The sequence below is a fragment of the Diadema setosum genome, chromosome 22 (genome assembly GCF_964275005.1).
Source record: "Diadema setosum chromosome 22, eeDiaSeto1, whole genome shotgun sequence".
NCBI classification, from domain to species: Eukaryota; Metazoa; Echinodermata; class Echinoidea; order Diadematoida; family Diadematidae; genus Diadema; species Diadema setosum.
The window spans coordinates 14,913,687-14,931,341 of NC_092706.1; the positions used below are offsets into that span (position 1 = coordinate 14,913,687).

The 17,655-nt window shown below is 38.5% G+C and overlaps 2 protein-coding genes across 2 annotated transcripts in view; both read right to left on the reverse strand.

The window, feature by feature from the left end:
* The window catches only part of LOC140245447 (uncharacterized), a 302,226-nt gene that overhangs the window by 147,469 nt on the left and 137,102 nt on the right, over positions 1-17,655 (reverse strand). The window lies entirely within an intron of this gene.
* LOC140245452 (melanin-concentrating hormone receptor 2-like) lies at positions 10,259-11,452 on the reverse strand. Its single transcript, XM_072325029.1, has one exon. The coding sequence runs from the start codon at positions 11,450-11,452 to the stop codon at positions 10,259-10,261; it is 1,194 nt and encodes a 397-aa protein (XP_072181130.1).

Sequence of the window (17,655 nt, forward strand, 5' to 3'; positions counted from 1 at the left end):
GGCCTTGTTGCATAGAAAAGATACAATCAACATGAGTAAGAAATTCAAACATAAGTCAGGCATCAGCCAATCAGAATTGAATATTCAGAGACTTACGCTTGATTTTGTCACTTATGTTTGATCTCAACTTTTATGCAACAGGGCCCAGCTCCAATAATCTGTACAAATTTTTTGTATAACTTCAAACAAAGGTTTCTCCTGGCAACCAGAAAGATTGCCTGACATGGCCATTGATTAGAATACCAAACTGGGTTCAAAGCAGTGAAATGTCTCATAGGAATGCGCAAACTGCATTTAAACTTAATACCAAACCCACAGGGAAAACTATCTACTACGCGATTCCAGAACCAACGATGTGATAGAAAGTGCTTCACACTGTAGAGTGCTCATACACTGTATATGCTGAATATTTTGTGAGGTTTTTATTTTCGCAAATTTCGCGAGTCAGGTGCTATCCTCGACTTTAAAGACACAAGAAAATATTGACTCTGAGCCCAATATGAATGTCATGTGCACCTACACATTTTTCTCCGTTCAATACTGCACTCCATGATCGCAAATTTAACAACTCGCGAAATCATTGGGAAGTTTTGATTCGCAAAAATTTAGACTCGCTAAATATATGGCGTATGCAGTATTGATTTTTATGATTAAGTCAGATATGAAATGAAATATAAACCCCTTATGGTACTAAAAAACTAGTTACAAGACTGATTAATAAAAAAAAAAATCATAAAAAGTTGAGATGCTTGTAATGGCTAGTGTATGTCAAAGCAATGAACTGCTAATGTAAAATTTAATTTCACGCAAAATAACAACTTTTTACAGTCCTGCAATATTAGGGAAGTGCTCAATACAAAATCATGATTTGAAGGAGCAATCAAACATTTTGTGGCAAATCACCTTGGATTCCTTAATGAATATGGTGCTTTTTTCTTTCTTTTTATAAAGTCAGCATGTAGCAGATGCTAACTTCTACCAGATTGCCAGGGGTGCATTCCACTAGTACAGTCTTCTATTTCTAGAGGAAAGAAAATATTCTTACATCATGAATTATCCCCTCATGTACGGTGACCGTGTGCAACGACAGCTGGTAACCTTTTGAAAATGCATCTGATCTGATGTGCAAATCTTCCACAAATTGAATATACTGTAGTTTAAGGTTTATTCCACAGCAGCCCTTTTCCTACACCATGTAAATGAGAAGGCCAGATGGGGCAGAATTTCCTATCTGGGTCTGAAATGGAGTTGTGCTTTTTCACTTGGTGAAAATAAACTGCCTGCATATTACCTTTAGAATATTAAAAATGTGTCCTTGGTACTATTCTCACATAATCAAACTTGTCAGTGAGTTAAAAAAAAAAAGTAAAGCATTCCAGAGTTCATGTATGTTAAGTGACGATGTTAAGAGAAGTAACGATGCAGTTCAATAGCCACGACATGCCACATTTAATTTATCTCAAAGAAAATTGACATGGAGAAAGTCATACTCCCTCCGTGCTGAAATATTGAGGAATATTAGATTTCTCTCAGAAGAAAAAAAAAAAAAAACTATACAAATTCATGAAATTCTTCCGTCGAGATGTTTTCATTGCAACTGATTGACAAATTGCCCTACATCGAGGTACTGTACTCCACGATCGCGAATTTAACAACTCAACTTTTATCATGGCTACTACCAAAACACTGATCAATTCAGTGGTCATTACGTCGATGTAGGGCAATTTGTCAATCAGTTGCAAAAAACAAACAAACTAATAGATTAAGAATATGTTACAAACCATTTGTTAATAATAATAATAATAATAATAATAATAACAATAATAATGATAATAATAAAGAAGATAGAGCTTCATGACAACAAAGTTCTGACACACCATGTCCTCACTGGCTGTTTAATACAAACACACTAGATGGTAAATATCAAACCTCCGGCCGATTGATTAATGAGGAAATAAGAGGTGGCAGGTTTTGTATCTGAACACTATTGGCTCCTTATCACAATTCTTACTATTTTGTTGAAATCTTTATACAAGCAATTGACATTTCTTTAAATGTTCACAAAGCCGTGCAAAGGCCTGGTAGCATTTTTTTGCACAAACGAAACTATAATAGCTGGAGTGATGTGATTTTTCTGAAGGTTGCTTTGGCGGTGTTTCTTCGATGGGTAGGCTTTTTTAAAATACGAGCAAGTACATGTTGAATTATTGAACTAACACTGCTCCATGCACGCTGAAATATTAACATTGCCCAAGGCATGTTGAAGTATTAACATTGCTCAATACATGAAAATTGGAGAGTAAGACATCATGCTGCAATTGATCTTGAGTGATTTGTGTGAAATCCAATTACTGCATAATGACGGGATATCCTTCACTCTCGATATAAGACAATCTAAGAGCAGTTGAGCTCAAGAAAATTCTGGACTAGTGCTGCAAACAAACAAGACCTTGTGTGTATCTGATTATTCAAGAAATCATGAAATCAGCACAAACAAGTTCTATTCTCTGTAAGTAAGAATTCAATACTGTACCAATTCAAGAAAGTTCAACTAATTGCCAATCCATATGGTTCAATAATATATTCAATTGACTAAAGGAAGTGAACACTTCAGAATAAGAAGAAAAAAAAACACTCTTTATCATCTTTTTCACAATTTCTTTTTCTTCCAAATCAACTTTACAGGGTCTAGCTTTGGCATTGGACACATGTGGTTTTCAAGTATTTTTTTCTTGTGTGGTTGTCCTTGGTTGTTGTGTGGTTTAATGGTCACAGTTTAACTCTCTCTCTATACACTCTGTGAGCTCATCAACAGATCACTTGAAGCATCTCCCGCATCAGAACTCTCTTCAATTCAGCAAAGGAAGCTGGTGAAACCACCTCAAGGTAAACATGAGAGCACAGTCATCACATCCCGCATATCACTGCGCGACATTTCCCAGCGACCCTCGAAAATGTGCCTAATTTCCGTCGCCACTCGCTAAATTTCATACCTTTGAGCGCCTTCCATATTTCTGACTCATTGACTCTCGGTGGATCTTGGCCAATTCAAGCACTCTACGACACCCGACGGGCCCTCGGAAGTAAGAAAAGGACAATGACGAAGCAAAGGACTTGAACCGTGATACGACTGCTGAGACCATGTGTCTACAAAACCTTGACATTTTTTATTCTCATGAATAAAACAATCCGTCCATCATCAATTTCCGCTATGATCATCCCAATCACATCGCATGAGGCAAATCCTCTTTTTATCCGGGCCATTCTTAAATACAAATACATTTTCCAGAAGCTACATAGAATAGTTACCAAGCAACCAAAATATTGGCAGCTGATTGGATCTCCCATGTAACTGTCCCCAAGGTAACCACAAAATCTGAATTGCCATTCTTAAAAAAAAAAAAAGGGGGAACTAGGATTAAAGGCCTGTAATGCAGGCTGTAACATGGTCAAGCTGTTTTATCCATAATGTGAATACTGCAAAACCAGAAGCATTCATCGCATGAAACTTTCACAAAGTGGAACCCAGGATGGCCTTTTTCATGGCATGAAACTTTTAGAACTGCCACTGGCATCCAATGCTTTGTGTAGATAAACACCTTCTTGTGCACCTGACTTTCACCAATCTTAACTCCTTACAAAATTTGCAGAAGTTTCATGCACGAGAAACTTCTTGTTTCACAGAAATTGATGGTTTATTCTTAAACAAATAACAAATAGATATGAGCAAAATTTATCTATGAAATATAATGCCTTTGTGAACTGAAATGGTATACTTTCCCAGCACAAAACTCCCCAAAAGTGATGCTCTGCTATTTTGGAAACTGTCATGGAGAAATTTATTCAATGATGTTTTCATCTGATGAACAAATGTATCAAAAACAAACTGAAATCCCAAAAACTTTATGTAAAGAATAAACATATTACGATTTACGATGTACCGGTACATATATCATTCTGATGAGTTCACAAAGTGAGTCTAAAGTGAAATGGACATTTGAGTGTAACCAATTGTTCTACATAACTGCAAAGTGTGTGCTGTCAATTCCTCGAAGTAATTGTAGGATGACTGATAAAGAGCCTTTCTTGGGACCAGTCACTAGTTTGACCACTGGACACTTGACCTTTTCAGCAGTGGCAAAGGAAACTGACCACTTTCTGCTACTCCTCTGCCCCACTCTTACCCTATCTCAAGTTGACGCAGATGAATATCATTATTCACCTTTGTTGCTGTTGCTGTTGTAAAAGGATTTCTAAAGAGCATCTCCAATGCGTATCTGGGCCATTGCATTGGTGCAATAGTGCAATGTCGAACTATGCAGGAAGTGCAGGTTTCGTGACAGAACGCCAGAGAGTTAGAAATGAACAACTCCATTCACGGCTCTGATCAATAATGCTTGAATTGTACCCATTCAGTCGCTGGGTCACTAAACACCACAGGCAGTCATGGTCTAGACAAGATTTAACCCATATGACACCAACCAATATCAACGGCTTCATTACTAAAAGTTACTCCAAAGGCTTATAGAGAGTGATCGACTGTATGCTGGCTCCTGTATGGTTGCCAATGTAACTGGTTTGTATCAGAAGTGTGAACATGAGATGTAAAGGGAAAAAAAAAACCACTTTCACTTTCAATAAACTTTCTATAAAGCAGCAAGCAACAGTCTGATACCTGTGACTTGCAAAAGTTGTTTTCCCTGTAATTCCTGCTATGATGAGAAGGGCAGGGTTCAAGATAGATATTCTGGTGAAGACACTGGAAATGAAATATTTCTCGTGAAGAGCCCTGACGGTAACATCGTGATGCAGAGGGCACAAAAGTGAAGGCATGTTTGTCTTTCACACAGATCAATACCAACTCTCCTCTCTTCGAAGGCGTGGACATCCCACTCAAGCCATCCCTGACGTCATCTTACCCCTCGCCAACAGACCTTTCGGAGAGCGGCGATGCTACGACAAACAGCATAAAGGAACGTGAAGCACCTCTCCATAACTTGCAAAGTCTTTAAAGCCCAAATTCCATCTTGAACACCCCACAAAAGTGTCAAGTGTTAAAGACGCACTTCACTGCAACATGATGAAAGTTTGCACAGATAAACTTGCCACAGGTGGGAAAGGCGGAGGAGTAAACAAAAGTTTGAAAAAAAAAATCAAAAACATCCCATAATTCTTGATATTTTCCCAAAAATCAAATATGAAAGATGATGATGGAATACAATGGTTGAAATGATGATGTAGAAGCCTCCCATTATTCTGAGCATCCCAAATAGCAGAGTTGGTTTCATATACTATATGATGACGGCAAACTACCGTAGGAGTCAAAACTTCCGAGTCCCTGATCTCCTCTCTTCACACCCACGCACGCAAATTTCCAGAGCAAAAATCAATGTTGGCTAAAGTCAAACTTTTCACATGTGATGTATATTTCTCAAACGTTCTGGCACGACTTTATACTAATCTGTAAAAGTTGGTGACATTGCATTGAAATGATGCCAAGGGTATTAAGCGAGAGACAAATTGTTCCTCCTATGTTCATCATGAATACATAATCATCCGACACATCGTTTGAGAATACAGTATAGAGCCGCTACATTGCTCCTAAGGGAAGGGCCATAAATCACCCCATGGTCCGTCGATTAGATACAACTTTAAGTTGGGTGGGAATTTCCTCGAGCCAGCAGGTTCATGACAAACTATTCTCTTGCAAGGAGTTTTTTTTCGGTGGTAAAAAACTTTGGGCTGTAATCAATCCAAATTAGTGCAGACAAGCAAGATATAAGCTATCTAATTCATAACTGAACAATGCATTTTACAACAAATCCAGAGGAAGTTCACGATAATCTCTCCCGACGACCACAACCAAATAGCTCCTTATTCCTCATTCACATTCTGACTCGTGCGATACCTACCCCATCCACTGCCAAGCTAAAACTTCTGATAACTCTCTCTCACTGTGTCTATCATTTTCAGTTTCTGAGATCAAAGTAAAATGTCTCCATGTTTCATTACATGTCATCTTATCATCAATTCCTGAGTGAATCCTGTGTCAGGGGGCAGGGAATCATTTTGAAATTTAAAGGATTAAAAACCAGGGAGCAGGCAAACAAATAATCAGAAAATTGGCAGAGCAATGGGTAGAAAGAAGGGGTTGTTTGGAAAACATTCCTATATGTGAGAACTCAGCCTGTTTGTAACATTTGTAGGTTAAAATAGTCTGCAAAATTCTGACAAATTCGTGTTGTACAATCAAACATTTAACAGAAGCGTTTGGCTAATGTCTGAGTAGAAATACATCACGCTTTTATCTATCTGGGACTTCTAAAAAGTCAGATGTGGAGAAAAACTTAAAATTAATTCCATCTTCCATCATTAGTCAGGTTTGGTTATTGTTTCAGCACTTCCTCGTCTGTACTGGTCATGAGTATCTATAACTGATACAGCCCTTTACCTACACAGGTAAGGTAACCATGTCACATCCAATCATAAGTATTCAACACATGTGATTGACACAGGGAATCTATTTGTCATGACATAATGGCAGGTCCTACAAATTTACAGAGCAAACATCATTAAATTCCATACACCATGAAATACCATCCAAAGCCAACCACATCACGGAAGGGGGAAAATGAAACAATATACAGCGTGCACCTTCCCCATGTCTGGTGCTCATTTAACTGGATCTTGTACTCCTAAAATCTTGGACAGAGGCATGTGCGGCTATAAAATCCGCAGTAAACCAAACAGATGAAAGGAACAGGTAAACCTACACCTCTATATTGATTCTTAGCTGTTCTAAGCTTAGTACCCTTTGAACACAATAAGAACAAACAAACAAAAAATGACAGTTAAATTTGACTACGAGTGGCAAATGCCTTACGCATACTTCAACCTGACAAATTATGACTGATAAGCCCGCCAAGAATAATTTGGATTACTGTCATGTACTCCATTAATTGCACAGAAGATGGGGTACAAGGAATTTCGATTTGAGTCAATACAGATTAGCAGAAGTAGGTGCTCATGTGATCAGACATGATAGGCATGAACTAGAATATTGGTCTGAAAGTGAACATTAACCCTTGAAGGCATCAACACCCATGGGATAGGTTTGAAAGTCATTTCATTATGGTTGGCGTAGCCGGGTCTTGCTCAGAATACATGAGCTGAAATACCTCAAAACTTCACTTGCGACACATTCTTAGCAAGGGGAAAAAAACAATGTATTCTGAGGTACATGTACCTGAAGATGAGTGCTTTCCTCGTGGGGGAAGGCAAGTTTTGCTGAAGTCCATCATATCTAATCAGAAGGAGGAACTTTGAGGTGCTCAAAGCTATGATTCACAAAAACAGTCCTTCCACTTTCCTTTCTTCCATTTTTTTAAAGCTTCTAAATACACATATTTTCGTCAGGTTGATATAAAACAGTTCACTCTGCAAGATGTGTTTTCACAGAGAGTCAATCCTTGTGAAATTTAATGAAATGAGTGAGCTTTAGACACACCACTGTTTTGCTACATTTTTACATAATACACTGGAATGAGATGCATCAGGAAATACATCGTTCATTGAATTTAAGTAATACTGGGTGTGAACGTAGACCCATGATTGATGTGACATTTAGAGTAAAGTACCTCTTTGGTGGACTAGAGATGTTTGGCAAGGAAGGGTTTCTTATAAATGTTATTGTAGGCCAAATCAGAGATTGTTTGTCTGTATGTCTTTATGTAAAACACTATCATATCAACATTTCAGAAAAAAATAGAATGACGTCATCATATCGTCATCTGAAATCATAAAAGTTGCATTTAATTTCATGACATAATGTTTCTGACGTTCATTTGAGCACACCTTGGTCATATTTGCTCAATATTCTACCAAATTTGGATACGTTATACTTGTGACAATTGTCTTTCCACTCAGCATCATATTTCAATTTGATCTTTTAAGGAGGAATGTTGGAATATTGTTCCAATATCTAATATCATTGTGAGAACAATATTCCAACCTTCCTTGTCACATTTTTTTTTTTTTTTGAATCAGTTAGTCAGAGTCTCAATATACTTCTTCTTCCTTTACTCAGAGAGTGAGAAAAGAAAATGTAGTGATAATTATACTTGAGATTTCTTTGTCCTTTAACAATTTCATTTGCAGATTTTTTTTTCCCCAGCTTTGATGTTTCAAATCATTCTTTTCTTTGTTTTTTCTAGAAAAATAAGAGTAAACAGATTGCCATAACCTTGCATCGAGTTAGACATCTAGCCACAACAAACAATCATTGGCTAGGAGGGGAAAGCAATTTTCTCAATGAGTTAAATTCTCAGAGCTTTAGAATAGTCATCAGGAGTTATGTCACTCTTGTGTCGAGAAACAAATACAGTGCAGATTTTTAATAAGTTCCCTACTTTTCTCAACCACACTGAAAAATAAAGTAATACGGTACACGGGAACAGGCACTAGATTGACAATTGCACATTCACATAAAAAAAAAAGAAAATAAAAGAAGTAAAATTGATGACAGGGGAAATTGCATCCAATAAGAGACAGTGACATTGGTACTTAATCATCAATGAAATGACTCTGAACAAAAGTTCTTTCAATATTTTGACTGTCATGTCATGTCAGCTTGTGTGACACCCTCTTCAACCACTGTAATGAACTAGGCATTGCTACGTACAAACCACCACACGTTTGATACACTTCAAGGTACAGTGTACATGGAGTTTTTCAGGCTTAGTTATTGATATATCAATACTCTGTATTTGACATGTTGTAATCGAAAACTTTTTGAAGTGTGTACACACTTCTACTCAAAGACTTTGTCTGCACTTTGCACCCACTGAAAAATTGGTCATAATTTTTTGGTTAATCAGTGAACCTTGCCTATCACGTTCCCATCACAGGTGTTTATCAGCAAAATGGCGGGTAATCAACGCCACATCCTTAGCCCACTTCATGAGCCCGGCATTGGCAGCACATTTAATGACTTCTTGGAGAGAGAACTAGCGGTGACAATTCAAGTACGTGTCACTTTAGTGCTAACGTGAAGAATGCAAAAATAAAGATCACCCACAATGACTGAAACACTGACATATGTAATCCTTGCTATTCTCTATGGATTAATCTTTGTTCTTCAGTTAGCTGAGCACCCAACAGTTTTCATCGCTGGAAGTCACTAATCCATTTTGGCTTGGCGTATTACTTCAAAATGTAAAATGAATACATATAATTTCCTGAATACCTCTGTACCTTATCACCAAAAAAAAATATTATATCAGAAAATAAAATCAATCAAAATCATCAATAAATTTGAACAATCTCTTTGGCATAAATGCACCGCATGGCAAGAAACAGCCACATAATCCAAATGACTTTCTCTCATAATGCTCCAATTGAGACTTTTAAAAGAAGGGATTTTTCCTTCCACACAAACTGGCTTTGAAAGCTAATCCATTTCCTCCTAAATCTTAAAATTCCTGTTGATTTTACACATAGGACACCAATCAGTGTCCCATTCACAATCAGTTACAAGGAAACTTCCGACATTTTGTGCTTACAAAATCAACTAACATTTAAAGAACGATTCTGTGCTCAATATCCTATAAACAAGAGTGCTCATTCTTCTTGCGTGAGTCTTTTAATATAAGCTGCCAAGTAACACCCACAGACATCACAGAGCACCACAGCACTGCCACATACACTGACCACATATTTCTCCTAAACGGCCCAATGTTCAGTGACATTTCAGTTTCCCTGACGGCATCCCTTGCCGACAATACAAACAACGCCCGACGCTGCCAACACAGGTGTCATACAAACACAACTGGGTACAACTCCAACGGCAGACAATATTCTCACTGACTAGGCATCCTGCCGTATCCATCCCTCCGAGGAAGAAATATAACACACCTGTTTACATCATTGCATGGTTTTGGTAAAAGCTGAATAGAGTGAATACAAACAAGTTTCATGGTGATTCAGTATAAACTCCAACAAGAGTCAAGTACTATATTACAAACAGACACAAACTGCTTTACCCTCATGGCTGCAGTAAGATAAGAATGCTTTGTTCATGCACAAAAAAAAAGAGATATTCTAAATGCCCAATTTGTCAGTTGTTCATTCTTGTTCATAAAAATGCAGTAACATTCACATCAAATCATGCATAAATACTGAAATAACATCATGATATATCATACAGAAATGTTATAAAGCAACATTGTGAAGTTGTTCTCTGATGGGAGATGTAGGGAATCTACACAGGATCTTCCAGGGGTAATCGCCTCGGTTGGGCCGTGACCGTAATCTTGGGACCGACACTGAGGTATCCATTACTATGGATTCTCCCCATTCCATCCGTACTGTTCGATGACTTCAGCGAGCTCCTCGAACGCCGGAGGTACATGCTCGAGGTGCGCATACTGCTCTGGCGCGTGGCCGTCTTCCGGCGGCGAAAAATGGTGCGGCACAGTCGCGGCAGGTTCTGGCGAAAGTTCTCACCGAGCATGGTGTAGACGACGGGATTGATGGTGCTGTGACTGTACATGAGGAACCAGCTGATGATGTACGCAATCAAGAGTCCGTCGGTGGCTTCCAGCTTGCTCTGAATAACCTGAACGATGAAGAACGGTAGGTAGCAGCACACGAAGATGAACACGATACAGATGACGAGCACGGCCACCTTGCGACTGGCACGCCGCGACGTGTTACGGATGTCCTGCAACGGACTGTGCCACAGGTTCCAGATGATGAGAAAGTAACAGACAAAGATTATGGTCAGAGGCGCACAGAAGTCGAAAAAGATGGTGTAGATAATCCACCAATAGAACCCGTTCACATCGGAGTCATTTGTCCTGGCCAGTGCCAAGCACAGGTTAACAGTTGTGCCACCATCCACTTTGTAAGCAATCTGGTCTGTGTAGATCCAGACAGGTAAAGACACAAGAAAAGAGGTCAGCCATACCAACAAACTAACGATGCGACCGTTGCGAATTGTACGGTAGTGCATGGAACGTATTGGCTGGCATATTGCCAAGTATCGATCGAATCCCATCACAACCAGGAAAAACACCACGGTGAATTGCGTCATGGTGTCATACGGGACTACAATCTTGCACATCACACGGCCGAATATCCACTGACCGCTGTACATCTGGTGACCGAGAAAGGGGAAAGTCACCATGAAGAAGAAGTCTGCGAGAGCGAGATTGAGAATGAAAGTATTGGCCAAAGTTTTCATGTTAGAAAACGTAAGAAGGAGTAGGATGATAAAGCCATTGCACAGCAAACCCAAAGCGCAGATTATTCCTACAAGACATGGAAGGTATCGCTGTAAATCTAAGACAAGTGGCGACATCACGCTCTGCGTGGCATTGGGGAATGTTAGGTGAGCAACAGGGTCTGCATATCCTACGGTCGTCATGGTGAAGTTAATTCCTCTCTCTATCATGAGCAAAATGGATGATTTGGCTTTGTTGTTTTTTCTCCGAGCAAAATGAATGATTTGGTTTTTATGTTTTTTCTCCAAGCACAATGAATGATTTGGTTTTGTTGTATTTTCCCCCCAACAGGAACTTTATGACAAAATAGCCACGATCAATTTCACACACATCAATTCCTCTTCCTCGTCTTTGAGCGATCCAAGAATTAATCCAAGAGTTTGATTTCAAGATAGTATCATTTTGCTGCTCTGTGGAAAAATATCCAAACTGAGAATGAATTCAATAAACACTGGATGTAATATATGCCCAGCCTTCCACCTGTCACTACCGAAATATCGTGTGCTCACTGGCGGTATCTGGTATCATATGTCAGAGCTCAGTTCACTCTATCTTGCAGCGTGTCTTTGCCCATACATCGGCTTGTTTTGATCACTTATTTCCCAATAAAACTCATCACCTCTCCCATCAGGGATTGATGAGGGACTCCTGTTTTTTCTTTCTTTTTACTTCAGCTGAACATTTCGGCGCATGTCAATATTTGTGATCCCATTGAAGAACGAGCAAGGCTTATCTCCACTTGTCTTTCCACAAATCACTCCTGAAACCTTTCGACTAGATAGATGTGGGGACAAAGTCACGGCTGTACATGACAAAATATGAGGACAGCATCAGATAAATTATATAGAGCTGGACTCTTGTCGTGTTTTTCCTCCAGATCTCAACCGGCCAGAGATTTGGAGACGGCACTAGATGTCTGACGAAGTGCTTTGCAATCTGGTCAGAGCGCAATCACCATGGGAATCGTCGCTCCCGGATACGAGGAGTGTCGGGGGTCTTCTTAGACAGCGGTACGCAGCAGAGGTCATCCCTGGCGGAACGAAGCAGGCGTGGAAAACGTGATTTCAAATATTATCCTCCATGCGCATCATTCGTGGGGAAAAGGGCAGAAGCATCCGCCGCACAACCGATGGTGATCTTGACAATGACCCAAGGAAGCAAAGCTCTTTCGCCAGTCCACTCCAGACCCAATTCAAAGAAAGTGCACACTTCCCCACGCACACTTCAGTTCTGAATTTGAATTTGCTTTTTGCCAAATGAATAGTGGCTTCAAACAGTCACCTTTTCGAGCAAATCTTATCAATTCAAAAAGCTTGACCACTAAGTCTCAGGTGATCCTTTTGCACAGACTCCAAGTAAACAGACGTACGAAAAATAACAAGTCACTTCTTCCAGGTTTTGCGAGTCAAGCACTCTCAGGAAAAAACTGGAACAGATACAAGGCCAGGCTAAATCAAAGAAATCCTTGAACGAATATTGCGCAAACTTCTTCCGTGGGCTCACACCTGCCCACTGTGGTCGCTTTGCGGTATATACAAGAGCAAATAGGAGAGACAAACATTCGTGGCATTGCATAAATTCAATCCTCTACCTGTAGACGATTGTGATGCTCAAGTGTGATGCTCACAAAATATACACATCCGGAGGTAGAAAAAAAATATGGTTAGTATTTTCTCCTCTTGGTCAAGTACAAGAAAAAACTAGACCAGCCAGGTCAATCGGCATGCTCACTATTAGAGTCCACTCAAAATTGAGCAGTAATGAACAAGTCAGTCACCACAGAGCTGAGGAACAAGAGTTGAGTCGAGCCTCGGAGCGGGTACCGTCACTGCCGGTCCCCGGCATCCATCCTCACTTCAGCTGACTGTAAGCAAGAAGTCAAGTTGCAGTCACGAGCGGCTAGTAGCAAGTGGTCGGTTGGTTCAAGATGTGCACTCATTGTCATTTACAGGAGAGCACAGGAGTGCAGGAGAGGAGGGGGGCAGGCGGGGAGAGATGTCTTTCAAACGGATGACTCGCTTGGTGCTGGTATCCAAACTGTTGGTAATTTACAAAATCTATCTCACCCAAGCATGGTGCATGTGGTTCCTGCCTCAGATGTAAAAATACTAAATAAGTTATTGCCCTTTGTCACACGCACCTTATGTAAAAAGAAAAGCTGAAAAGCTGATGGCAAGCGATGATAAGCTTATCGTGTGCCAGTAGTTCAAGCATGATTCCGAACAAGAGGGGGAGAGAGAGTCAGAAAGAGAGGGAGAGAGAGGGGTAGAAATGCCCTCCCCTCCCCCCTTCTCAGTGCTTGAGCGTGGGCTGAACATAAGATTTTGCATACGAGCATAGACAAAACAGTATATGCATTCATGTGTGTGTGTGTGTGTGTGTGTGTGTGTTGTGTAACTGTTAGTACTATTTCTCCTTTGGCTGAGAGTGTGGTAGCTTAGTCCATTCAGAGCTGTAGGGGGGTTCAACCTCATTAGTCATCAAAGAATAGAGAATATATGACCAACACTCTTGACTTATTGTATATCCATAGTACGGTTCATAATTGTGCCCTTGTAAATAGTGTATATATGGTGTTTTTGTTATTCCACTCAGCCTTATCTTTGATACTATTTTGTCTATAATATGTAGGGGGACTACATTTAACAAGCAGTGCTTCTAAGTAGTCCCCTCCACATTTGTACATGGTGTGATTTTATCTCAGAATATCACGATATTTTGTATATACATGTTATATACTCTGTATAGTATTGATATTATATCCACTATGTGTTATACCCTGTATATCTCATCATATAATGTCCACTATGTGGAATATGAATATGAATAAATTTCAAATTTCAAATTTCAAATTTCAAATCACTCTAATCACTTGTCTCATTTTACATATCATTTTCAAATTTAGATACCACTCATGCTTACACAGATATCCATTTTGGCTGTAGTTGAAATCTTTTGGGGAAAACATCTCTACGAGCAATACTTTGGCAAACTGTGACTTTGTTCACCCCCATTTTGTAATAGAGCAGTCCTGTTCTCTGAGCAAGCTTACAGCCAATGAAAACACTCTGAGTACCACTTATTCATGAGCAAGGGGGCTGCAGTATTAGGGTTGGTTGATGAAAATCTAATAAGAGAAAAAGGTAGAGAAAAATTCTCATTTTACTCTGAACTTTCACATATCAACCCATTCAAAACCATCATCACAAAATGCCAGTGATATAGTGTTGAGATTGATTGTTTAGTAATCCTAGGGTTACTTACTATCAGATAAACTGAAACATGGATATGATGAAAAATCCATCAAAAGTAATAATGATAAAGACATCCATTAAGATGTATGGTGCAATACATCTCACAAACTTTTTGTAATGTTGATCCAGAAGAAACTGAGAGAAGGAAAGAAAAAGAGACATACAACCCAGAATTTACAGAAAATCACCTCAATTACAGGTCCAGTTTACCTTTGGGAGCAGTGATTTCAAAAATGTTCAAGATATCACATTGATGCATATGTGCAGGTCTGTTGTATCATAAAACATCCTACCATATGAAATATTTGCAATAAAACCTAAAATATAAGGAGATATCAGGGTTTTTTATCAGTAAACCGTAACTGTATACGGTTTAGTCTGGAAACATTTTTATTATAACTATTGTTCACATTTTGTGTATTTAACAACACTTCACATCGATTATACGAATTCAAATTTTGACAGTGGTTGTTTCTATCCCTAACTCACATTTTAGAACTATTTTAAAGCACTAATGCTTTCATCTGCAAATGGTAAATTGTGCCTTTAAATAGTTTAGTCATGTCATGTTGTTGTGTCTCTGTTGTTCGTTCCATTTTGTCTTAATTATTTTTGTGTTATGTACTTGTAATTACAGTAAGTATTTTTGAAGAAATTCTTGAGTGGTCCACCAGCTACAGGCATTGCTTTTTAGTGGACCTCTCATTTTTCTTTTTTCCCCCTCTAAACATAACTTTGTATTTTCCGGTATGTATACATAATTTATCTTTATTAGTTTGTTGACTATCAAATATTTTTTGTACTTTGTATTGTATATGCTTATGATAGAATTCCTGATTTACTTTGTGTTATGTTTTGTTGGAAGAAAAATGTCAATGAAAAATAAATGAATTTAATTAAATTGAAATATACAGGCAGAGCATGAGTTCATTTACTTAAATCTTGGAAGGGAGATGAACAGTTTGAAAATATCCAATCCCCACATAAGTTATCATGGCAGAGATTGACTGGGTATGGAAACAAATAGGTAAATTACTATCATTAGTAGCAGAAAAGCTGCTGAAAACTGCTTATCCAATAGCAGCAGGGCAGTGGAATAAAACAGAGTCAAAAGCTAAAGCTCAGACCCCCCCCCCCCCCCCCAATGACTCCATTTAAAGCACTATCATATCACCCTGGATTTTTTTCCTTTATTTTTTCTGTCAGAAGGAAAGTTAGTGAATACAAATTATTTTCTGTGGTGAGTTGTCTGCCGATGAGATTTGCTGATGAATTTTTTCTTTGGAAAAAAAGAAGAAAAAGATGTGTGAGTGGTTCTTGCTAATGGACAGCACAATTGATGAATTGATGAAAACAGCAAACATATCACACAAAAAAAAAAACTTAATGTGAATCTAAATACTGGATGAATATTTATACCATCAGGTAATGTATTTCTCTGATTTCTAACAGGTCATAAACTTTGATTTTATTTTATTTCTGAATTCCTTTTTCATATATAAATGAAATACAAAGTCAATAAAACGAACTAATTGAGCACAGTATAATTTGAATCTGACAGTATAATTTGAATTTGAAAGTCCTCTCCAAGTTTGGACTACTCCTTCCTTTCCATTAAAAACTTTCACTTCACTCAAATCGCAATCCCATATTATCTTTTTTTTTAATTCCATAAATTCTTCTACATGTCTCTATGTCCTCAAGCTATTTGGCTCTGCAACAAATTATGTACATCAAGTGAACTAAAGATGTGAAGTGATAAGTGTTTGGTGTCAATTAAACCTTATACATCACAAGAAATAATATTTGCAAAAAATCTGATACTATGAGGGAAAATTGCCCAATATGCGATGCGAAACTAGCCACTGTATTTCTATGTCTTATCTTATGTCTTGTCTTATATTGCGCATATCAGACACACACAAGGAAAAACAAGGCAGTAAAATTGCCTCAACGACGTTACAGTCAGCAACATGGTACCAACAGCCAAGGAAATCTTCAGAACAAAAGCAATGAAGGCAGGGATGGGAGGTAAAAGAAATGGAGATACTGCAAGGCTGGTTTCCATGGCAACACTTTGTGCCATATTCCACTGCATCAATGGGAGGAGAAGGGAAAGGGGGGTAGCTCTGTATGTTTGAATGACAGTAACATCTCACCAGTGAGCATAGCCTAAGTCACAGACTCCAATAAGGGTTGGCCAAAGACAATTTTTGTCATGTTTTCTTCAATGTGACTTGATAGGGCTGTATAACACAAAAGCTCACTGAATCTTTCGTATCACTTGTCTTTCCAGCAGAAACACTATCCAGTCAATATGCTGATTTACATCTTCAATTCAACTTGTATAATCATAGAAGCCAACGACCATGTCAAGTGCTCATAATAGTTATTTCCGTCTTACCTTAAATTCTTGTGTACGTCAGGCCCTTTCTTCACTAGCCAGGATGAGATATGACAGTTTTACAATTTCTTTTTCTTTTTTATTTTCATCCCTCTACCAGCCAATTACTACTATAGTATGCACAACCAATAATATTACCATCACATCTGCTCAGAAGTCTTTATGTTTACTGAGCATGTTTTCTCAATCTTCATCTTAATAAGAGGCCTACATTTTGAAAAGTGTGAAATGTTTCTTGGAGTTCTTCTTTCATCTTAAGTAAATGAGCGACACTAGAACTTTGAAATAAATTCATATGGGGTGAAAAAAAAAAAAACCCACAAACTTATGGCATTAGCATGAAAAGGGCATCAGGAAACAACAATTTTCCATCCACATATTTAAAATCCTCAAAATCACAGAGAATCCTGTTAAAACATGGACAACAACTAAGAACTAATACTAGGTCAAAGTACCAATGACATCAAAGGGAAAAACATACAAAAATCTTCTGGATGAAGTCATCAAGGTATTTGCTTTCCATACCCACGCTTCCGATTGCTGCCTCGTACACAGCAATTATTCAAGACTCCGCCGCTATGACGTCAAAGTTAAGGTCAGGCCTGATCTCGGAGAGTTTGCGCTCGTAAATTGATACTTTGTCAAAATACTCGTCACCATCTCAACTCTTATCTTCCACAAAAGATTACCTCCTCTCCGTTTTGTCATGATTAAG